General features: G+C 44.5%; 1 protein-coding gene across 1 annotated transcript in view; it reads right to left on the minus strand.

Annotated features, from left to right (window-relative positions):
* Positions 1-23,990, minus strand: part of SAGE1 (sarcoma antigen 1) — a 67,322-nt gene that overhangs the window by 20,985 nt on the left and 22,347 nt on the right. The window contains 7 exon segments of the mRNA XM_036739813.1: positions 1,944-2,076; positions 6,491-6,643; positions 8,176-8,308; positions 14,578-14,743; positions 15,376-15,559; positions 15,746-15,835; positions 16,778-16,927. Coding sequence (XP_036595708.1) covers positions 1,944-2,076; positions 6,491-6,643; positions 8,176-8,308; positions 14,578-14,743; positions 15,376-15,559; positions 15,746-15,835; positions 16,778-16,927 — 1,009 coding nt within the window.

The following is a 23,990-nucleotide window of genomic DNA, read 5'->3' on the forward strand; positions in this document are numbered from 1 at the left end:
AGAACGCCCAGCCTCTAATCTCTTCTCTCACAAATCCATCCTATACTCTACTATCAAAGTAATCTCAATGCACAGGTCTAATCATGTAACCCCCCTTTACTTCCAAATCACTAATGGCTCCCCATTGCCTAATATTTAATGCCCTTCCTCATTTGGCGACGGCAGGGTTGAAAGGGGCCCTTTAGTCCAAAATCAGGCTCAATTATTATAGACAATTAATTAATCCATGCTCTTGACACAAAGAACAATTAATTCACAGTATTGATGCAAGGAACATTACCTAAACCGTAATTTATCGGCTGCGTTTGGCACAACTGAAATTGCTATTAGAAAATCGACAGTTGTTACGCTTAAAGTTAGATCATTCAATTTTTCAATGACCAGGTAGGCAGTGAATGTCAACAACAGAGAGGGGGCTTTCAAGCTTTTTTGGAAACCATCAGTCACAGCTTTTGAAAAAAGCTACTGATAAAAACCCAGGAAGCCAGAAGGTACTCGATTCTTAAGTGTAGATACAAGAAGGGTAAGGGGCAAACCCCGCCTAAGCAGAATGTGAATTGTTTGCACCCAGTTCTCAGAAACAGGCTGTTCAGGCTGTTACTTGTTGACTGGATGGCAATAGATATTTATTAAGTGCCTACTATGTGCCAGGAACCCTACTAAGCACTGTGGACTAAAAGGCCAAACCTTGGTTCCTGCCCTCCAGGAACTCTGATTCCAGTGGGGGAGATAGCATGTAAATAACCACACATATGCCAGATTGGAGAGAGAGTTAGGAGGAAGGAAATCTCAGGGCACCAGTGGGTGGGCAGGGAGGTAGGGATACATACAGCCTCCTGCAAAAGGTGGGATTTAAACCAAATCCTAAAGGAGGCAGAGGCCACAGGGGCCAAGCATTCTAAACATGGGGATGTCACCTATGGGAGACAGCAAGGTGGCCAGTGTAGCTGATCTGTGAATGGGAGTCAAGAGATGTTAGAAGGGGCTAGACTGTGAAAGGCATCCTAGGCCCAAGAGAGGCTTTTATATGTGATCCTAGAAGTAACAAGGGGCCACCTGATGTTACCGAGTAAGGGGTAAGTAACATGGTCAGATTGACACTTTCAGAAAATCATTAACACCCAATAAAATCACACAGATGTCCTAGTGAGAAAGCACAGTCTCCAAATTTTTTCCTTTAAAGTGCTGCCTTGCTATAGTTATTGTCCCCCAAGGAAAATTCCTAGCCTGAAGGTTTTCCCTTTCCTTTATGAAGCCAAAGAAAATGCTTGGACTTTAACTTTTTGCCAGCTGATGAGACACCATGATGCAGCTCTCAGAACAATCCCTCAGCTAAAACTCTCACGCTAGTCAATGAGGAACAAGATGGCTTGATCTTCCATCAGGGGAGGTGGGGACATATGTCAAAGGCAGCGCTGGCCTGCCACTTCTTTTAAGCATCTGGCCATGAGAAGTGGGTCCTAAGCCTGGAGCTCCCACTGTCCTACCTGTCCTACACTTAGGAAGCCACATAAGACAGGCAGGCACAGAGTAAGTAGAATTGTACCTTATGCAAAAAGCTCCCCGAGTAGCTGCTTGTGTCTTAAAGCAGTAGAGGCTGCCTTGGGAGATTCTCCCTTTTCCCTGCCCCCCCCCCCCCCACTGAAGGTCTTCAAGCAAACGCTGGCTGCCCACTTGCTGGGAATAAAGTAGAGGGCATTCTTGATCAGATATGAGTTGGAATAGATGGCTGCTGAGATCCCACCAACTGGGAGAAGCAATGAGTCATTAACAGTTATCAGATCCCTCTGACCTAGACTGGGTTATTAACAACGTGAGTTGAAAGTCAGGGTTAGGTCACTATTCCATCATTCCAAGGGAACTGAGTACCTCAAACATACACAAAAGGGATTTCTCTTTTTCTTTCATTTGCAAGGCAGTGCAAAAAACCACATTTTACCTACCTAAAAGTGGAAGCAAGACAGGGTAGTTGTAAGGCAGGACAAAGAGATTGACGCACGTTAAGCTAGTGCTTGCCTTTAGGTACCCAAAAGGGTGTTCCAGTCCGCTGTGATTCCCGCTGCTGGGAACAAATACCTAATGGGAAGACAAAGGAAGGAACTGTCATGAGTGGGAAGGCCTTCCTGGTCAGGGAGGACCCAGGGCCCAGCAAGAGCATACATTGTGGAGACAACATAGGAAACCAAAGCAGAGCATCATGCTGAAAAATCCTAGGACCAGCCCTGGGCCGTCAACAGCACCTTCCCCAGCACCACCCGTATGAAGGAGGGAGTCACAGGATGATCAGCCCTATTTTACAGCTGAAGAAACTGGGTTTCCCTAAAGTTGAGATGGCTTTGCCCAAGGTTGCCCCGAGTTGGAGCCCAGGCTCTCAACTTCGAGCTCAGTACCCTTTGTACCAAACCACACTGTCTCTTCCTACACCCAATTAAAGCCTCTTGTGTTGTTTTGGGTAGGGCACATGTATTAGCCATTAAAGCACTCTACTCCCCTCTCCTCGTCCTCACAAAAAGAACACGATTCCCAGGCTAAAAGGCCCTGGGGAGGAGGAGGCAACAAGAAGGCATTTGTTTGGATCAAACAGGAATTCTGTTTCCCTTTTAGGCTTGGAAAATCAGCAAGTGTGGGCAACAGGAAGACTAATGGGTTTGGAATCAGGAACTGGGTTCAGAGCTCAGCTACATGACTTACTACCTGTGGCCCTGGGCAAATCCCTTTGTCTCTCTGGGTCTCAGTTTCCTCAATCAACCAACCAATCAATCAACAAGCATTTATTAAGCTCCTACTATGCACTGTACAAGGCCCTGGGGATGCCAAGACAAAAAGGACCCAATCCCTTCTGAAAGGCACTTACATTCTCATCTATAAAACTAAGGGGTCGACCAGGTGACCTCTGAGGTCTCTTCCAGCTCGAAACTTCTGATCTTGACACCACCACTCTATCACCATCCCATGATCCAGAATTCCTGACCTTCCTAATAAGGCAGTCCTCATATTACCCCCACAAACACACCTGCTGCCACCACTTCTCAGACTCCTCCCTCTCCTGGCACATCTGCTCATGGTTATAGGACCACAGATCTGCTGCTGCTGCTGGAAGGGACTGGAGAGGTCAACAAGTCCAACCTCCTCATTTTACAGAGGGCGTGAGTGACTCTACTTCTACAAGATCTCACACATCCTCACCCATCTCCCTTCCCTTCCCTTCACTCCCATGGCCACCAGACTGGTCTAGGGCTTCCCACTATCCTGGAATAGTCATGGTCTCCTGACTGGTCTCCCAACCTCTGGTCCCCATCCTCACCAATCCATCCTACACACCACTAGCAAAGTAATCCACCTAATCCACAAGGCTTATCTCCCCTTTACAAATCTTGCTCTCAATGGCTCCCCCCTGACTACCCAATTTAGTCCAGACTCTTTCGCTTGATATTCAAAGCCCTTCACAACTGCACAGAATCAAAGTTGGAAGGGAATGCCCAGTCTAAACTGTGGCTGAACCAAAATCCCCCCACAGTATCCCTGACAAGTGGGCATCCAGCTTTTGCTTGAAGACTTCCAGGAAAGGGAAGGTCTTTGAGGAAAGACTAGAAGCACAGGCCTACTACCTCCTGAAGTAGCCCATCCCACTTCCACCCAACTCTAGTCATTAGGAAGTTTTACTTTCTGTTTAGCTTCCGGGCATTAGTCCTAGTTCTGCCCTCTGGGGCCAATCATCTAATCCTCCTCTTATACATACCAGCCCTTGGAGCTGGTCGGCACATCCCCCTCCCCAACCCTTGCCTTCAAGTTAAGGATTCTCAGCTCCTTCAACTGATCTGGGTATGACAGAGTCCCCGGTCTCCTCACCATTCTGGTTGCCCTCCTCTGGGCACTCTCCAGCTCGTCCCTCCTAAAATGTGGCGTCCAGAATTGAACACAACACTCCAGATGTGGTTTGACCAGGGCAGAGGGCAGCGCAACCATCACCTCCCACCTTCTGGACGCTAGAGAATACCAAAATCTCCAAAGAATCAAAATTGCAGGTCACCCAAAGGGGAACGGAGACACTTAAGAAGGGCTTGAGTTGACTGAAGCATATTGCCAACAATCAACAGCACGAAAAGCATGGCTGGAAAAGGAGGTAGGCTGGTCACGTACTGAAGGTGAGGGCTAAATGAATGGACAGTCATTGTACTAGCCTGGTGCCCTTGTAATATTAGAGGAAGGACCCAGCACCTTCCACAGGATGGGCCCCCAGGATATGTGGGAGGACACGGATAGGTCAAATGGGATGGACAGGCACAGAGGGGCTGTGATCCATGCCACTGGAAGGGAGACCCACATCAATAAGATCACAGGGTTAAGTATTTCAACTTATATCCATTAGATTACAAGAAAATCGAGGCATGTAGCCACTTAAGTAGAAGCCCGGAGCAGGGTTTAGTCTCATGATTATCATGAGAAGGCAATTAGATGGCCCACACGAGGCCCAATCCAATGATTCTACGAAAGGGAAATCACTTTTTTGATTGCAGCATACCATAAAGGGTTTATACCAATTCAGTTTCTCCAAATTTCTAACCCCGCCTATTCATCTTCTTTGCCAAATTTCCTTCCTTTTTACTCATTTTCCTACTTCCCTTTCTCTTCAGTACACATGGAATCAACTAGAAATAGCCCCTCCCCATACTCAAAACCAAAATAATGTATGATAGAAAAGATGGTTGTCAGCAAAAGGCTTTTGCAAACCTCTAAACCTATAAGATGGGAGCTATCACCAGTATTATTATACAAAGGAACAAAATTTCTTAGGTTTATTTGGAGAGAATTTTTTAAAAACTTTTTTAAATTAAAAAAAAAGATTACATGAAAAGGCTAGATTCAAACCAAAAACATAATTTTATAGTTAGCTTGGGAGGGAGGGAAGGAGAGAGGGCTCAGAAGGCCTGGACTTGTGATCCCATTCCCAGGGTGTGGAATTTCCCTCCATTGAAGTATATCTGCAAGTCAGCTTAAGTTATAGTCTTAAAGAGAATTGCCTGGGGCATAAAACTATTAAGTAACATGCCTGTGGTCATGTAGATGGCACGTGTCAAAGGCTGGCCCTCTAGCCCATATATCTAGCACAGCTAGCATTCGCTAGGTGCTTAATTAAGTGCTTGATGATTCATTCCATTAAGCCGCCTCTCAGTGCTTCAGGACATAAATTCAGGGCATATATTTTGCTTTTAAGTTAGCCTGACTCTGCCCCCTCTACATTTCTAACCCCTTTACCTGCTGTTTTCAAGCTTTTTCCCTTTGGCTAACACGGTTCAGTTTCCCGGGGAGGGGGGAGGCAGGGGGAGGGGAATTTTTGACAGTTTCTCTAACTAGTGGAGGCAATCTTAAATCTTGGATGAAGGAGCTGTCCACTTGAAAATCTTTACTTAGAAAAGCAGAAAGAGCCTAATCATCTCTGATCACTCGATAGTCTTACAAAAGAGGAGATAATTGGCCAATTACAACTCGGGGGTGAATTGATCTACTCATCACTAAGCTTTTTAAGTGAGGAGCTGATATTACAGGGTGCATGTTACTTGATCATCTCCCTCCTTTTGCTAAGTACAACCGCTACCCAAAACTCATCAGTATGAGACTGGTCTTGGGAGTCAGGAAAACCTGGGTTTGAATCTTGCCTCAGACACTAGCTATGTGACCCCAGGCAAGGCACTTAAATCTCTCTGTGCCTCAGTTTCCTCATCTGTAAAATGAGAATGATAATGGCACCTACCCCATGGGGTTTCTATGGAAACCAAATGAGATAATACATGCCAAATTCTCTGCAAACCTTCAATCACTATAGAAATGGGAGCTAGCTACCCCATGGGCAAGGATCCTACCACAGGCCCTGAAAGTTTCTATGCTAGGAGCTCTCTGATGAGAAAATCCAGCTTCTCTAGCTGCCGTTCTTCCTCAACTAAGAACCATTCTACCGAATTGGGATTGCTGAGGCTGGAGATCACTGGCATAGAGCTGGAAAGGGCTTTGGAGGTCACCTAGTCCATTTAACACACAAGAAGTGAAGGGATTTGCCTGTGGTCACAAAGGGAGTAAGCAGCTGAGGCAGAATTCAAATCCAGATCCTCTGGATTGGCCTTTTCACTGAATCATGATACCTAAAGAGCATAGGTACTGAAGGTGGGGTCAATGACAGGGCATTAACAGCAAGGACTTGGGATTGTGTTGGCAGAGCTTGCCTGAAGCTTGGAGGGTTGGTGACTTGTCCAGGGACACTGGGAGGGGAGGTGTGTACCCAAACGTTTCCACTGGGAGGCTAGCACTTTGCCTCTGATAGGACATGTAGCCCGTTACTGGCCACAGTAATACACACTGAGGCCTAAACCATACGCTCAGTTATGGAAGCTCTTTGTTAGAATTTATTCCACTCTGACCAAGGAAACTGAAGAGAATAATGAGCTAGTCCTAGAGAGGCTGTGCATGCATTTATTACTAGTTGAAGGTTAAGTACCTGCCAACAAGTCAGAGGCGACTTGCGCTCCAAGATGTACTGAGTTAAGGGTGAAGGTTCAAGCTCGTATTTGTCAAATGGCAGTTTGTCTATGATCATAGGCTCACAGTCAACACAGAAGAATCGAATGACAGGGTGAGCTGTCCGAGGAGGCTGAAAGGAAGAGGAACAAGACCACCTGTTACCCCCGAGCCAACTCCATCATGATCTTTGTTTAGACAACCCAACAACACTTTGTGTTTTTTTATAGTGCTCCCATAGTGTTACAGGATCTCTAGGCATGAGCAATGCTTTCCACAGGGATCACCCAGACCGTTCACCTCCATCACCAACTGGTACATTAAGGCCAATCAAACCAAAATGATAGCACTCCTAACTGGAACTACAGTGAAGGCAGGAGCTACCCTAAACATGTGACTTTGTTCTAATTCAAAGAAGTGAACCTTAACAAAAGTTCCCTCAAGAATCTAGGCCAAGCTTGGTCTTACTCTTTAGCACTACAAGACTAAAGGTTGTCCAAGCAGTGGTTTAGCACCAAGGTGAGTAGTCAGGGAAGAGAACACCAATGATTCTGGCAAGCCTGGAGGCACTGACAAAGAAAAACAAACAAACAAAACAAATTCAACCTTGGGCTGCATTAAGAGGGATGGTACAACTTCCAGGAATAAGGAGGGGCTAGTTCCACTGTATTATCTGCCCACTTCAAATCTCATTTAGATCATCAGTTTCAGTTCTGAGTACCACAGTTCAGGAAGGTCACTGATGAGCTGAAGAGTGACCAGGAAGGAGAAAAAAAAAAAACGAAGTTTATGGTCAAGAACAGCTAGTCAGGGTGCTTTTGCCACAGGAAGGAACCAAATAATATTGTGTGGAAAGCAGGATTGTCCATGGGGATGACACAGAAACAGAATTTCCTCCTTCTTCCCATTCTAGGGCCTCGAACAACTAATTCATTCATTCCTACTGTGGGTTATTAGACCCAGTTAGGGGGCCTATGGGCTATACTGAGGGAAGTGCACCATCGGAGAAGGTTTTGTTCTTGTACTTAACTAGGGGTCTGTCACTTTTTAAAAAAATGTTTCAATAAAATCAGCTTCCTTTGTACAAAGGATTCTCTATATTTTATTTTATGCTTTAGCTGACAAAGAGCCCTTAGGCTTCACCAGATTGCCTGCCAGAGGGGTCCAGGACACACAAAAAGGGTAAGAAGCCCAGCTTTATCTAAATTCTACATTTGCATTTTGAGTGGCAGGGACAAAAGGAAAAGCCTGGGATTCACTTGGCACCCTCTGGTGTCTAGCAAGAGTTACTGCAGCCTGTGTACATACAAAAATGACAAAAATGAGCCTGCTGCAAAAGAAAAAATGCTGGCCTTGAAATCAGGAAAGTCCTGTTTTCAAATCCCAGCTCTTATACCTTGCAACCTCTCGGTCCTAGGCTTCCTCCTCTGTAGAGTGGAGATAATCATTCTGGCACCATACCTCCCAGGGCCATTCTAAGGAAAGCACTTTTAAGCCTGAAAAAAAGGGCACTGCTATTCCTACTTTCTGCCCAGGAAGCCTAGGAGCCTCAGTTGTATTGTGTAATCCCTGTTTCCTAGAATTCTTTGAGAAAGGTGTTCACTGAAACTAACAAATCAAAAAATGCAAAAGACCTTTTGTCTTTGTTGTCTTAAAGATACTTACCAGTGTGGATAAGTTTTGGTCAGGCCAAAAAGATTCAGGGATTGGCCAGTGCCCAACAGGAACCCCAATTTTAGGGTTGGGGCGCACATAAATTAGCTTGCGACAGCTGTGCCATGGCTGATGGCCAGAGGATCTTGGTAACTTGTGGGCCTCAAAGTGTGCATCTAAGAGGACACAAGAGAAAGAATGTGTCAGGAAGAACTTGGTCAGGATCCCATGATGCCAGCTTATCTGGAAAAGTAGTCATACGTGGGTTGGATGAGCTTCTTTTTAGACTCGCTGGCTCCAACCTGTATGCATTACGTTCAAAAATTAAGCAATCTGCACAAATTATCAAAATGATGTGGTACTGGTTAAGAAACAGCATGATCAGGACTGATTAGGTACACAATAGACAGAGGCAAACGAATACAGTAGTCTAATGTCTGATAAACTCAAAGACTCCAGCTTACTGGGGTACAAACTCACTATTTGACAAACACTGCTACGGAAACTGGAAAGCAACATTACAGAAACTAGATACAGACCAATGTCTCACACCATAGACCAGGATAAGTTCCAAATGGATACATGACTTAGACATAAAGGTTGACATTGTAAACAAATTAGAGAAACAAGGATACAACTACATTTGGGATCTATGGACAGTGGAAAGAGTTCGTGACCAAACAAATAGAGATTTAGTGAAGATCAAATCGACAATTTTGATCATATAAAATTCAAAAGTTTCTGTACAAAGAAAACAATGCAGTCAAAATTAGAAAGAAAGCAGAACAGAGAGAAAAACCTTAGCAACAGGTTTCTCTGTTGAAGGTCTCATATCTAAGATATGTAAATAACTGATTCAAATATGCAGGAACATGAGCTATTACTCAATTGAGAAGTGGTCAACGGATATGAAGAGGCAATTTTCAAAGGAAAAAATTCCATCTACCAACACGCATCTGAAAAAAGGCTCAAAACCATTAAAATTAGAGAAATACAAATTAAAGCACAGCTTAAGTTCCCCTTCACACTGGTCAGATGGACAGAAATTATGAAAAAAGAAAATGACAAATGGTTAGGAGACTTCGGGGACAGAGGTACACTAATGCACTGTTGGTGCCAGAATGGCAACTGTGCCCCCAAAGTGACTAAACTGTGTATACCTTGACCCAGCAGCACCACTACAAGGATTATAGCGCTAAAGAGATCAAAAGAGGAAAAGGGCCCATATGTACCAAAATATCTCCAGCAGCTCTACTTGTAGTGGGTAGCAAAGAAGTGAAAATGAAGGTGAAGTCCATCAATTGAGGAATGACTGGACAAACTATAGTTAATGAATGTGATGGAATACGAGTGTGCTACAAGACACGGTTTCAGAAAAACCTGGGAACTGATGAATGAAGTGAGCAGAACCGGGAGAACAATTTATAGGATAACAGCTGTTTTAAAAACACACAATTCTGAAAGACTTAAGAACACATTGACTAACCACGATTCCAAAGAACTCACGGTGAAACAAGCTATCATGTTTCATCGGTCAGAAAGCTAATGGAGACACATATTTGTTGGACGTGGACAATGTGGAAATTTGTTTTGCTTGACCAGGCTTATTTATTACAAGGTTTTTCTTTCTTTTTCAATTTGAAGGGAGTGAGGGGAGAAGGTGGATTTTCATTAACTGAAAAAAATTAAATGAAAAATAAAGCAATCGTATTTGACAGCCTTTCTTGATTTTAATGCAAATATGCCAGCAATATGGAACCCAGTCAAACTTCTAGACAATTTCTTCCTTTTAGTGTAAACAAAGGTGTCCCGACACTATACTTTACGGAAGGTTATTTTATGGTAAATAATAAGCATTCTGCTGGTCTTAATTATTAAGTCACAGCATTACTTTGACCCCAGTAATATGTAAGCCTGTCAAATCTATAGATATTTTTTCCTTTTACCTTAAACAAAGGTGTCCTAACAATATATTCTAGAGAAGGTGATTTCAGAGTAAAGAATAAGCATTCTGCTTGTCTTATGATTAGATCAGAGAATTCATTTGAAACCCAGCACAGGGCCATAGCCCACCTAATGTTTTTAACTGTGAAAACATAACCTTAGCAAAATGATCCTATCAAGGTAGCTGACTGCACAGGGACAAAGTGAGAAATGGGGGATCAGCCAAGCAATGTAGTATAGCTGGTTTGGTTATAGTATATTCACAATGTTCATGAAACAAAGCTGCCTTCCCTTGGGACAGAGCAAGTCTTTGTCACAAAATTAATTCATTTTGATCCCTCTCCCTGTGCATTTGAGATCTGAGATTTCATCTCTGTAAGGAAATCCCAGTGTGGAAACTCCCTCTGCTGCTGGAGAGTGGCAATTTGGAGTCTGAGCAATCCCTGTTTAAATGATTTGTTTGAGTACCTAGGAGGTGTTGGGGGTGAGTGATCCTTGCATCCGAGGATCTAGACATTCTGCAATCTGGCCTCCGCAGTACCTTCAGTAGGGCACAACTGGGACAAACTGCTCTCAATCCCCAGAAAAAAGTCACCTCGAATGCTGCCACTGGGCCTTGGAGTATGAGACCTAGCTAGAATGAGAAAACTTAGCCCGATTACCGAAAGGACTTCCAATTTCAACCCAGCTAGAACTGTTAGGGTTACTGCCCGAGGCTCAGAGGGTCACATGCCTGGTAAATGTCAGGGACACTACTTGAAGGCAGGTCTTCCCAGCTCCAAATGGAGGATTCTATCCACTATTACCACACTGGCTTGCAAATTCCTAATGGTCCCAAAGAAATACAAAATAGACCTGAAGCTGTCAAATGACACTATGGGAAATGGAAAGGAAGGCACTCAGCTTTTCCTTCAATTGCTGTGTACTGAACACTGCTCAAAAAGTTATGGGCTTGGAAATCTTTTTATAATACAGGTTGTCATAATATGCTACCACTCTAATCATCTGACCTACAGTCTGTAAATCTCAAGATGAAATATTTTAAAACAGTAAAAGGAAACCACACTTTGCATCATTTGGCTCCAGAGAACAGATAACAATATATACCTCTGGCCTCTCAGTAGAAAGGTGAGGACTACAGGGACAGAATACTATATACACTGCCCAACCAAGTCACTCTCTAGCTTTGTTACTAGGGAGAGCTCAAGCGATTGTTACTTGAAAACAAAAGGCACCACAGATTTATTTGAATCAAAATGAGATTTTGGACCTATTAACTCCTCATTACAAAGTTCATCGCTTCATGTCTTCCTTCCCGAGTCAGAAGTCAAGATTCTACAACAACGCACCCTGCCAGTCTATGATTTTAACCTTATAAAAAAGCATCCTGCCAGACAGGACTTGGTCAGGTCTAACAGAAATCTTTCAAAGGCTGATCTGGGGAATAAGAACTGCTCAAACAACCTGGTAAAAACATTTCACCAGAAGCTATATTGATGTGCTTTGTTTAGTGATGAGGGTTACTGAAAGGGAATCTAACTTCACAGGGAGAGTGCCCATGCTCAGGGGTATTTCTTGAACCCTGTCACAAAAGGGACAGTATGAATGCTGTCAAGGAGGCAGGCAGCAGGGTACAATGGAAAAGAGGGCTAGGGCTGGAGTCAGAGACCTGAGTTCAAATCCTGATTCTGCCACCTACTACCTTACTGAGAAGACTGTGACATAGCAGCAAGAGTGCTGGCCTTAGAGATGGAAAATCTGGGTTAGGCATTTATTAAGCGCCTCCTGTATCCCAGGCACTGTGCTAAGCACTTTACAAATATTACCTCATTTCATTCTCAGCAATGTAGGTGCTATTATCATCCCCAGCCCTCATCAAGTACCTAAAGAGCTGTCCTGTGGAAGAAGGACTGACCTTCTGCTTGGCCCCATTGGGCAGAACTAAGAGCAATGGGTAGAAGCTTGAGGGAGGTTGAAAGGGGCTCTAGAGAAGGAAAAACTCAGTAATGGGTAGAGATACTCAGGAGTGGAATGGGCTAAAAAGCATTTCCTTCCCAACAACCCTGGGAAGTTAAATAGTGGGAGAATATCATCCCCACTTTAATAGATGAGGAAACTGAGGCACAGATGAAAGGGAGTCATGTGCCCAGGTCACTCAGCTAAGTGTCAAGGCCAGGACTGGACCTCAGTTCATGGTTTCCAGACCTCTCTATCTGTCTTTCCTTCTCTCCAGAAAGGGTTTTGCCAAAACTGCCTATCAAACCCAAGGGGCTGTACTGGGGATACAGAGACAAAACAACCTTCCTACCTTTAGGAGGTTTGTACAGGGTGTCCCTAAAGTCTGGACACATAGGAAAACTGACGGCAATGTGGAGTTATTGCATTGAGTTCATGTGAATCTTGCAAAGCGCATCAACCTTTGCATCACAAGTGATGGAAATCATATTGAAGATGTTATTTGTTAATATTCCAATTAAATAAAATGTTGTTGAAAATTTCGTTCATTTCATTTCTTGAAAATATGCATTTTTGCCTATGTGTCCAGACTCTAGAAACACCCTGTAGTCTGGAGGCAGAGGCAAGGCAGAAGGGGAAGGGGAAAGGGAAGGGGAAGAGAAAGGGGGATGGGATAACACATAAATGTAATAAGCTCAGGAGTCCTGGGAGTGGCAGGATCTCCCAGGTCCGGCTTCTGGCACAGCCCTCACTGCCACTGTCCTCCTGTGGAGAAAGTGTCAGCCACCCCCATTGACCAGGAACCCATGGTACAGCAAGCCAGCCATGCACCTTGAGGGGGAGATGGGATCCAGCATGTGCTAGGCAAGCTGAACCAACACCTTGACTACCATCTCCCCTCCTCCTGCCCCAATGGAGAGATTCCAAGGCCCTGAACCCAAGAGTCTTGGGACAAATGATGCTTCTACACCAGTGCCCTCCTGGGAAGGAGATGCGGCCTGCCCACTGTCCCTGCAGGTGCTACAGCCAACCACAGCTACCGAAGGCCCAGAAAAGAAAGCTCTTGCCACCAAGGTCCTTGGCCTCATCAAATAGTTCAGCATCAGAAACTTATGGTGTTTTATCAGTGGCAATGAGATTAAGGAAAAGCAGCCTTACATTTGTACTGTAAGGATCTGTGGGAGGGCAGGGGCTGTCTGACTCTTCTATTTGTATCACCAGCTTAGCACAGTGCTTTGCCATCATACGCACTTGATATATACTTTAATTATTCATTTGTTCATTCGTACATAATAATGTGAGGAGGAGAGAGAGAACTGACCACTAAGGGGATCCTGAAAGGCCTCCTATATGTGATGCCATCCAAACTGAGCTGTGAAGGATGCTAAAGACTCAAAGATGTGGTATTAACGAGAGTGTTCCAGACATGGGGACCAACTTGTTCTAGGGAGTTCATGAAGCGGGATGATAGATACAAAGCCTAGAGATGTAGGCCTGGAGCCAGACTGTGAAGGCCTTTAAATGTCCATCTCAGGAGTGCCATTTGTCATTGAGCCTCTAAATGAAGGGCACCTAGGGGGCGCTGTAGTAGATAGAGCGCCAAGGTTGCATTTAGGAAGACTCATCTTCCTGAGTTCAGATGTGGCCTCAGACATTTACTGACAGTGTGACCCTGAGCAAGCACTTAACCCTGTTGGCCTCAGTTTCCTCATCTGTAAAATGAGCTGAAGAAGGAAATGGCAAACCGCTCTAGTATCTTTGCCAAGAAAACCCCAAAATGGGTCACAGAGAGTCAGACACAACTGAACAACCACAACAACTCTGAATGAAGGCTCTTGAGGAGGGAAGTGTTTTAGAAAGGCTCTTTTTGACAGCTCTCTCTTTTCTGCCTAGTAGGATGGAAGTTGAGGGCAGAGACTTTTGTGTTGTCTTTGTATGCCAAGCAAATACCCAGAATAGTGCCTGGGATATCTATATCTACATCTATCTATCTATCTATCTATCTATCTATCTATCTATCTATCCAGAGAGAGAGAGGTAGCTATAGATTGACTAATAGAGCTATCTATATCTATATAGTAGATACTTAAGGCAGGCCCTTGGACTGACTGGGGATTTGCTTCAAAAAAAAAAGACAACCCCAAAGTCATGGAGCCAGGTGCAGCAGAGCTGTGAGCACAGTATGGCTCATGTATCCTTGAGGCTTTTTTCAATGATTGAAAATTGGATTTTCCATGTGACTTGCTTTTCCTGCCCGAAAGAGCACTAGGCAAAAATTGTCTCCTTGTCTTCCTCTACCTTGCCATGCATCAGCTGACTCTCAAGAAAATGGCAGTGCAGTGAAGAGGCGAGGATGGTATTCTGATGGGCCTTCACATACTGTACAGGATCAACGATGGCCTGACAATTTTTCAGTGGAGAGCCTGAAGCCAAGCAAGGGGGTGGGGGTGGGTGCTGCTTTAGGCAGCAGGGAAAAAGCCAACAGTGCCTTCTGGTGCCCCTTCTCTCTCCCACCAAGAAGTCCCATACCTACCTCTTTTTCCTCTTCTCTCTTCAACAGGGGGAACAGGGTCCGGTCCTGCTTTCTCAAATTTAACAACAACACCACTCTGAACTTTTTGAACTAAAGATTCTAAGCACTGGCTCAACATTTTTTGTGTTCTAACACAATAGGAACGGCCTGGAGAAAGAAAGAATACAAGGGTGAGCATTTTGTTTTCTAACAGATCATTCAACAAAACAAAATACATCTGAAAGCCTCACCACATTGCAGGGTATAAGCTGCTATTCAATTAAAATATTTATTAAGCACCTACTCTGTGCCTGGCACATAATAGGCACTTAATAAATACTCTTTTGATTGACTGACCAAAACTAGGGATACAAAGATAAAATTAAAAAAAAATTCCTCATCCTTAGGGAGCTCAAGTTCTATGGGGGCTACCAACATTAGCTGGGTGGGGAACAGGGAGAGAGGGAATCAGGGAAGGGTTCCTGGAGGAGGTGGCACCTACAGTAAGCAACACATCCCCAGATACATAAAATACAAAAAAAAAAAAAACAAAAAAGGAAGGAGCCCTAATGACTGGGGGCAGGGAAGAGGAGCTGGGAAGGACTTTCTCAGGTGGGGGGGGGGCGGTTCCTGAGTTGAGCCTTAATAACAGACATTACAGGGATAACCCTCACAGGGTAAGCAGCTGCAGACAGACTCTGTAAATAAACTCAGTGTTGGAAATAGGGCTGATGTAGCTGTTGACACCTCTACCTAACCTCCCCTCCTGTCACTTTAAGACCGTAAGTTGCGCCTGATACCTCCTGTAACTTCACACATTTGTGTAATAACAGAGTCATCCGCTGGTACGCTCCCTAGCAGCTCTGGCTCAGATGAGAACGTCCCAGGCATACGCAGCACCAGGGCAAATAACCTCTGGTCCCAGCGGAAAGGTTCTTTGGTTAGCTCACTTCCAGGCAGAGGAGAGTTCAAAGGGAGATGAAGCTGATGAGGCAAGATTGGGCAAAGTACATCTTAAAATGTAGCACTGGAAGCCCCCACTCCTCCCCTGCCTTTCAGGGATGGTCAACACGGAAGGTTTGCTCATGGAAACAAAACTACTACCTCCCCCAGGCCTAACTGCAAATTCCCTGCCATTGTGATAAAGCTTTATTAAAATGGCAATCTTACCTCCTGTTCAACACCATCAATATTTGTCAACTTAGTTCCATCAGTGATGGCAATTAAAAGAGCTGGTTCCAGAAAAAATGGATTCCTCCCCTAAAATTATATTGGGGAAAAAAAGGTCAGTATGTGAAACAATAACCTTTTATTAACAAATTTTCATTCAGTAGACAGCTCTCAAAATTCTGATGGAGAGTGAGGGTCCCCCTCCCCCATTAAAGAATGATGTAAAAGACCAGGGCATGAAATAGTTGATTTCAAAGAGGACTGAAGTCCAAGGAATCAAAATCTACGAACAAGTTCAGAAATGGTATTCATTTTCACCCTGGTCCTCCCAGAGACCATGATACTAGAATCTACCTCATTGCTGGAGCTAAAATAATCATGAAATGAATGTATTTAGAAACAGGTGATATGAGTCATCCTTAGATCAAATAAAATACTCAGCAGGCTTGAGTGCTCGCACAGGTGGGTGGAGGGGATTCTCCCTGCCCCCTCGCCCAGAATCCCAGTAGCCATTTGGTTGGTTCTAGTTTCAGTGTCTATGCCTGCTGACCCCTCGGTTGGCAGGGCAGGGAATGGGGCCATGGAGAGGACTTCTCAACTGTTCCTTCTTCCCCAAGGCTTTCAGTTGGCAGTTGTGGAAAAAGGCACACTCTTCAACTACCCATTCCACATATCTACCCCAGCACAATAATTTTTATCCAATCTGTACCGTGGTACATGGAGGTTTGGCCTCCCTTAGAGCAGGACACATACCAGAGCAACGGGTTCTATGTCTAGCTGCCCTGTTTCTATGATATATGAGAATTAAAAATGGGACATGTAGAAATATAAATACGTAGTTTAAAGTACAAGTGAACATCAATACCAATAAAACCCTATTCTTAAAAAACATTTAAGGTTATATCATCTTTCCAGAATCTGTGAAACTAAATTGGAAAACTTCGCTATGCCCAACTATAAATTCTTAGCCATGCCCATGCCAAAAACCCAAAACAAAACCAGTTAGCTATAATCACTTAAATGTGTTGTTACCTGTCCATAATTGTCTATTCCAGACACCAATCTATTCAGATTTAACAAGTTGAATGCAGATTTCAGAGCCTGGCCAAGAGTAGTCAGTCCAGAAGCATGAAGGTTTTTCAGTTCAGTCATGAATGTGGCATGGTTCTCTTTCCAACCGGCCTGTAAGATCAAATAACATTCGGTTTTCAAAATGGAATAGCCAATTAGGCAATGAATGAGATGGGAAATGCATTTGGCACCATTTGGGGCTTGGCAATTTTCTTTCTGTGCTCATGTCAGTATTCTTTCCTTCTGACTCCTTTGGTCTCTGTTGGCCATTGCTAGTTCTTCTATATTTCTCCCATCTCTGAAAAAAAATCTTCCCCTTCTCAAGCAACAATCTCTTGAAACGCTCATTCCAAGAAGCACCTTCTTCAGAGAGACCCTTGATATTAGCCAGAAAGTTAAAAGAATCTGCCCATGCCAGAACTTGCAAAGAGGCTGAAAGTGGCATGGACCACCTTGGGAGGTAGTGGGCTCTCCATCATGGAGGTCATCGGGAAGAGGCAGGGATGTGGGAGGAGAGATTCTTGTTCAAGCCTAGGTTTGAATAGATGGCCTCTCAGCTCCCTTCTTCCTCCTTGAGTTTCTTTGACTCTATGGAATACTGCCTTGACCAATAAAGACAGAACACCCCTATCCTAATCCAACCTTTTGGCTCCTAGTAGGAGGGAAGAGAGTCTTCATTTTCTACATCAAGACTCGAATCAAGAAACTCAAGCTGATGATGGAGCTAAAGGGCTGGCCTCTATGTCATGCTCTGGTTGTGCCAAACCCAACGACATTTGTGGAATGTTGGCAATGAGATGTAAAAGAAAAGCAATAGTGGTCAAGTTACCTTGACCTGAAATATATTCAGTGAATTTCATGGCCAATAACCTTTAACGTATATAAACCATTGCGTGGGTGATGACTTTCAGATCTGTTCCTACAAATCAGCGTAGTCCCAAGTAAGCACGTATCATATCAAGATTCTGATCCTTCGTACCAGAAACATAGAGTGTGCAGTCTGTAATCATTATGCTTGTTATGCTTGAAAGAGACCAGATAACAGACGCAAAACTGGCTGCAGAAAAGGTCAGGTCACAGAGCACTCAATCTGTCAAGATGAGGTGAAGTCCCAAAGACTCCAATGAGGTGCAATGGAAAGAGCACTGGATTTGAAGTCAGAAGACCTGGGTTCAAATCCCAGCTCTGCCATTTACTTGCTTTGTTACCCCGGATCGGGTACATTCCCTTTCTGAGCCTCATTTTCCAGCTCTGCCAAATGACGGGCTTGGACTAAATCTCTGAGCTCCTTTCCAGCTCTAAACCCATGATCCTCTGATTAGAGTCCACACCTGCTGCCATTCAGGTTCACTGAAAGGAAAAGAGCAGGCTGATTGGCTGGCAGTATTAATGAAAGGTCAGCTCTATCACTGGGAAGCTGAGAGGGATGGGACTGGGATGAGACTACAGCAGGGGTTCTTAACCCTTTTGTGCCATGGACTCCTTGGGTAGTCTGGGGAAACCTCTGGCCTCCTCAGAATCATGTTTTGAAATACATGAAATAAAGTGCACAGGATTACAAAGGACACCAGTTATGTCAAAATATGGCTATCAGAAAAAAAATCCTTTTTAAAACAAGTTTACGAATCCAAAGTTAAGAAATCCTACACTAGAGAGACTCAAAAGGGAAGCTGAAAGGCAGAGAGCTGTAGGCAGCAGGCCTGAGAGAGGTATACATCCTGAGGTTGGACAAGGCAGAAGCCAGAGAAGTTCTGCAAACAGCCCTATGGGACTCTGGAGCCAGCCAGCAGTCACCTGCATGCACATGGAAAGTCCTTGAGGGACACAGGAAACCTGGACTCATTGTATAGGCAGGCTGGGGGGAGGGAGGAAGAAGTTCATAGCTGATGGCAGACAGGCAGGCAGGCAAGCAAGAAGGGAGTTGGGGCCCTCAATTTTTATTCCAGCCTTGACACACGAGTTGGGTAGCCCTGGCTAAGTCCCTTCCTCTCTTCAGGCTTTCGTTTGGCTCTCTGGAAAATTGGGGGGGGTGATTCCAGAGAAATCACAATAGAACAGACTCTGCACCTTCTGCCAGAGGGGTGATGGATTCAGGGGGCAGATGAAGATGGCAATTTTTTGGCCATGGCCAGGGTGGGAATTTGCTTTGCCCGACTATACATATTTGTTCTAAAGACTTTATTTTTCTTTTTTTGTTTGGAGAGATGGGGATGTAGGAGTAAAAGTAGATTTCAGTCAATTAGAGAAAATTTTAAATTAATTTTTAAAAAAAGAAAATGGGGCGGGGGGAGCTGGCCATGGTGCTTTCATGCCTTGTGATCAGCCAGTGACCCTGGACACCATGATGCTTTCTTGCCTTATGATCAGGCGGTAACCCTGGACACTCACTGTCTAGTTCAGTCAACTAAGGTGGGGGGGTGGTGGTGGTAGAAGAATTTGCTGTACACTGACAAACCAAATAGGACCAGGAAAACACTGTAGGCCTGTGAAGCCACTCAATAAATCAACAAGCATTTGCTACCTGGCTACTGGGTGCCTGACACTGTGCTAGGGGCTAGGGATGCAAAAAACAATGGATGGAACAATCTCGACTTGAGGGAAAGCTTCACCTGAAGGGAGAATGAAAAGCTGCTCAGGGTCGCACTAAGACTTTTGGGACACCCAGCATAGGCACATACTGAATAAACAAGTGGGAGAAGAGGCCTCGAACTCTATTTTACAAACCATCCCAAACCACGCAGACTCCAAATGTCCTCAAGTGAGAGGCAAAAAGGCCAAGTAAAAGACAGCTGTTCCGGTTTTAAGGAGAAAATGGCCATTCACGCATGACTTTGAAAAGGGTGAGAATAGGAAAATGTCGGCAGATCAGGATGGCATTGGCCCGTACCATCGGCTATGATATCCAGGCTCCAAGAGGGCAGCTGCTGAAATTCTTTGCCAATTGAGTCACCTAAAGTTGCTCCGCACAGGCCGAAATTAGAGCACCAGCCCGGGTTTTATTTAAGTGGTTCTCCTGGGCAAAGAGCAGAGTGCCCTCCCCCCATCTTGAGCCCAGGGCTCATGGACAAGGCAGAAAGATTTTTCTGGGCTCTAAATTCTATGAAAGATACTGATTTGAAAGGATTTAGGCAACCTGGCCAACAGATAGAAGAGTATAAAACTAAAAGCAGTAAGCACAGCATTATTCAGCCGGACTCAACATGAGGAGTCAGCACCATACGAAGGTGAGAAATCAGTTAATTCTTTGTAACCTGATCCAAATCCTACTGGCCACTTCCAGAGCAGACTAGATGAACTGGGGGACAAAGGAGGGGCTACCATTTGTTTTGTTCTTATGAGCTAGCAGAATATGCTGGGAAGGCTATGAATAATGTGAGGAGTTGTGTTTGGGGGCCAGAGACAAGAGGCCTCATGGGAAGGAAGACTCCCAGTTCCTCAGTTCCTGTATGACTAGGCCTCCAGTTTTCTTCCCAATTACTGCCTCTGACAAGCTGATGTGTCCAAGGAGGGACTTGCCCACACAGAGCAAAAGAGGGTGGTCCCTCATTTCTTGGTGGAAATGAGGGAGCAGAGGTGGGCGACGCTCATTACACATGCCATCAGACTCAGACTTTTTGTCCCTCTCTTTTAAAATCTTATAATGGAGGGTTTCCTTGGCAGGGGAGGAAGGAGTGATTCAGAAATAAAAGTGATGCTAAAAACGTGATGGATAAGAATCTTTTTAAATGATAAGGTAACTGAAAATATATCACTGTTTGCTAGGAAAGGCTATAGGATATTTGATTTAATAATGCCCTGGGAGCAGGATATTAGGTCCCACCTAGGTAACTCAATCTCACAGATCTATAAAAAACACAGGGGCCCAGATTTTGTGGAGGCCTAGGAGTCAAACTGTAAGTAGTGTGGTGTAGTGGAGACACAGTTGGACCTGTTGTCAGGAAAGCATTGCATTTGGAGTCACACAACCTGGGTCTGAATCCCAGCTCTATCAAGTCACTTTGCCTCCCCAGGCCTCAGTTTCTATGATATTAAAACATTTTGAGGTACAAAGGCTTTCCAAATGATTAGTTACCGCAGAATGTTACCAAGGGAAAACAAAGAGCTATAAGAAGCCAAGAATCAGAGCTTTATGCCTCTTGAGACATCATCTGGCTCAACCCTCTGATTCCAGGCAGATCAAAATCAATTAACAAGTAGTTGTCAAGCTTTTAATAGGTCCTTGGAGATAAAGCAGGGGCAATAGTAGTCCTTAATTTCAAGGAAGACAGAGAGAATATGAAGAAAGCACAGACAGGTAAATGAGCAGAGTGTGTACAAGAGACAGTGAGCAAACCAAGAGCCTAGCTGGGAAGAGAGGGCGCTGGCCAAGTACTGGGAAATAAGATGGGATATTATTGTCATCGGGGGCCAGATTCTAGAGAATCTTGAATGCCAGGGAGAAGGATTTAATAGGGACTCTCACTGGAGATTCTTGGTCAGGGTAGTGACATGATTTTTTAATTTATTTTTTCAAGGCAATCAGAGTTAAGCAATTTGCCCAGGGTCATACAACTAGTAAGTATCAAGTGTCCGAGGTGGGATTTGAGCTCAGGTCCTCCTGACTCCAGAGCCAGTACTCTATCCACCAGGCCACGTAGCTGCCCTGGGGTAGGGACATAATAAAAGCAACATCTTAGAAAGACTGAGCTGGCAGAAGAGTTTGAACTTGATTGTGTAGGCAGTGGGAGTCGTTGCAGGTTCTTGGGCAGGGGGAGTGACGTAATGAAGATGGATTTTTGGGAAGATTAAGCTCGTAGTGGTAGAGAGGATAGATGGGTATAGAACGGGGGTAAAAACAGGGAGGGAAGATTAATGGGCCCACTGCAAGACTCTAGGAATGAAGAAATAAGGGTGATGGCAGCAAGACTGTGAAGAAGGGACAAATCAGAGTCACTGCAGAGGAGGAAAGAAGGAGAGTGCTTACTAAATTCTTTTCATTCCTTCAAAGCACTGCAGGAATGTGAGTTATTATGGATAGTAATAGTAATTGGCATTATTAATGTACACCAAAGCCAGGTGGTGCAGTGGATAAAGTGCTGGGTCTAGAATCACTCAAATCCAGCTTCTAATACTTACTAGCTGTGTGACCCAGGGCAAGTCACTTAACTTCTACCTTAGTTTCGCCAGCTGTAAAATGGGTACAATAATAGGGGAACCTATACCCCAGGGTTGTTGTGAGGATCAAAAGAGATAACAGTTGTAAAGTGTTTAGCACATAGTGGGTGCTTAATAAATGCTTCCTTCCGTCCCTCCTTCTAACTACACATATCTTATCTCATTTGGGCCTCACAGCAACCCTGGTACGAAGTGCTATGTGGGTATTATTACCCCTGTTATATAGGTGAGGAAACTTTGGCTCAGAGACATGATCATGGAGCTAATAAATAAATACTAGAGGTAGAATACGAACCCAGGGCTTTTTGCCTCCAAGTCTGGCACTAAGTTTTGCTACCTCTCAATAAATAATGTTAACATCGGTGTAGCAAACCCCAAAGCTCCAGCAGTACTAAGACTGCAGTTTCTTCTCCATTCGGAGTTGTTCCCTAAGACTAGGAGATGTGAGAAAAGCCTCGGCCAAATAAGCAGCCTCACCGGACCTCGGCACTGACGACAGCGGCAAGAAAGAAGACAGAAAATGGACGCAAGCAAGCCACCCTCTCCTCCGGAGCAGAAATGCATTCTTTCAATTGCAGAGAGCAGAAATCACTGCCATCATACCTTCCCTTCCCATGGTGGGAATGCATACTACGGAACTGGGTTTTTGTTACAGCTCATCTCTTTCTTTTATCATCTGTGTGGCCTTGCGAGAACTAGTTTCTTCTCTATAGAAACAAGCTAGCTAGCTACACACAAGAGCATTAGAGAGCAATTAAGCATCTTCTTCAAGGACCAGATTAATTTACAGTGGAAAGAAGGGAGGAGAACGGGCAGTGAGAACAGGCCCAGGACTGGATTCTGCCGTGCTTTGGCCTAAGAACTGACAAACTGACCTTGCGTGGTTTGGCTGGATATTGTTCAATTCTAGTCTGGAATTGTTCACGCATCCCATCTATCTTCATACTAATGTGGAAGCAGAACAGTCAAGTCTGTGGTTGACCAGACTGAGCTCTGTCCCTTTCAAGGAGGGGCAAACAATAGGGCTCTTTAGAAAAGTCCAGCCACCACATTCATGTGGCCCTTTCTCTAATCCTTCCCACCTCTCTCATACATCCACCTTGGCAGATTCAAACGTCAGTTATGCCACTTGGAAATAATTATAGCTTTAGGATGCTTTCATGAGTTACTAAACAGCAAAGTGCTCAAAACTGGGGCACAAGGTACCAAGAATCCCAGAGTTCTGAGACCATCTATGGGCATTAATTCAACTGTTGGTACACGGAATATAAGATCCTGGTCTACTAACTGAGTCAATGTACTTCTGGCAGAATCGAGCCACACCAATCTTGGCATCCTCTCTAGAACTCAAGCTGGATCACACACAGGTTCTCCTTTGAGAGGCAAGTAAAGGAGCCGGGCCTGTTTTCATCTTTCGGCCACAGGCAACACTGAACATCACTTCACGAGAAACTGGTTGTCTTTCCTTGCAGCATTCGTGATGGGCATAATAAAGATCATCACAGCTTCTGATAATACCAATGAGTTTCTGGACCTCCTCCTACCTAAACTCTCTACAGTCTTGGGGCCTGCCATAAAAAGCTGCCTGCCATCATCCTCCATGTTGTACAGCTACTCCTCCACCTCATCTCTGAGCATCAGAGCCACAGCTATTGGGGTTCTCTAAGCACCAAGTCACCTCTGGACACCCCAGCCTCTCCTCCCCAACCTGATGGCATCTCCTCTTGGCCTGGTATGAGAAATGGAAAGGGTGGCTGTTTGAAGGGCAAATGATACATCACAACCCCGTAAAAACTTGACAAACTAGAGCTATGTTATTATTTTTTCCCCAAGTTCCAGATCACACAGAATCTCAGGTCTTAGATTAGAGACCCAGCCACCAGCACAGACTATGACCCATCCAAGAATACTGGCAGAAATCACAGCATCTCTGAGTTGGAAGGGGCCTAAGAGGCCATCCAGACTAACTTCTACATGAGCAGAAATTTCCCTCAGAAAACATAAAGTCAGAGATATTCAA

This window comes from Trichosurus vulpecula, chromosome X (genome assembly GCF_011100635.1).
Source record: "Trichosurus vulpecula isolate mTriVul1 chromosome X, mTriVul1.pri, whole genome shotgun sequence".
In the NCBI taxonomy this organism is placed as follows: Eukaryota; Metazoa; Chordata; class Mammalia; order Diprotodontia; family Phalangeridae; genus Trichosurus; species Trichosurus vulpecula.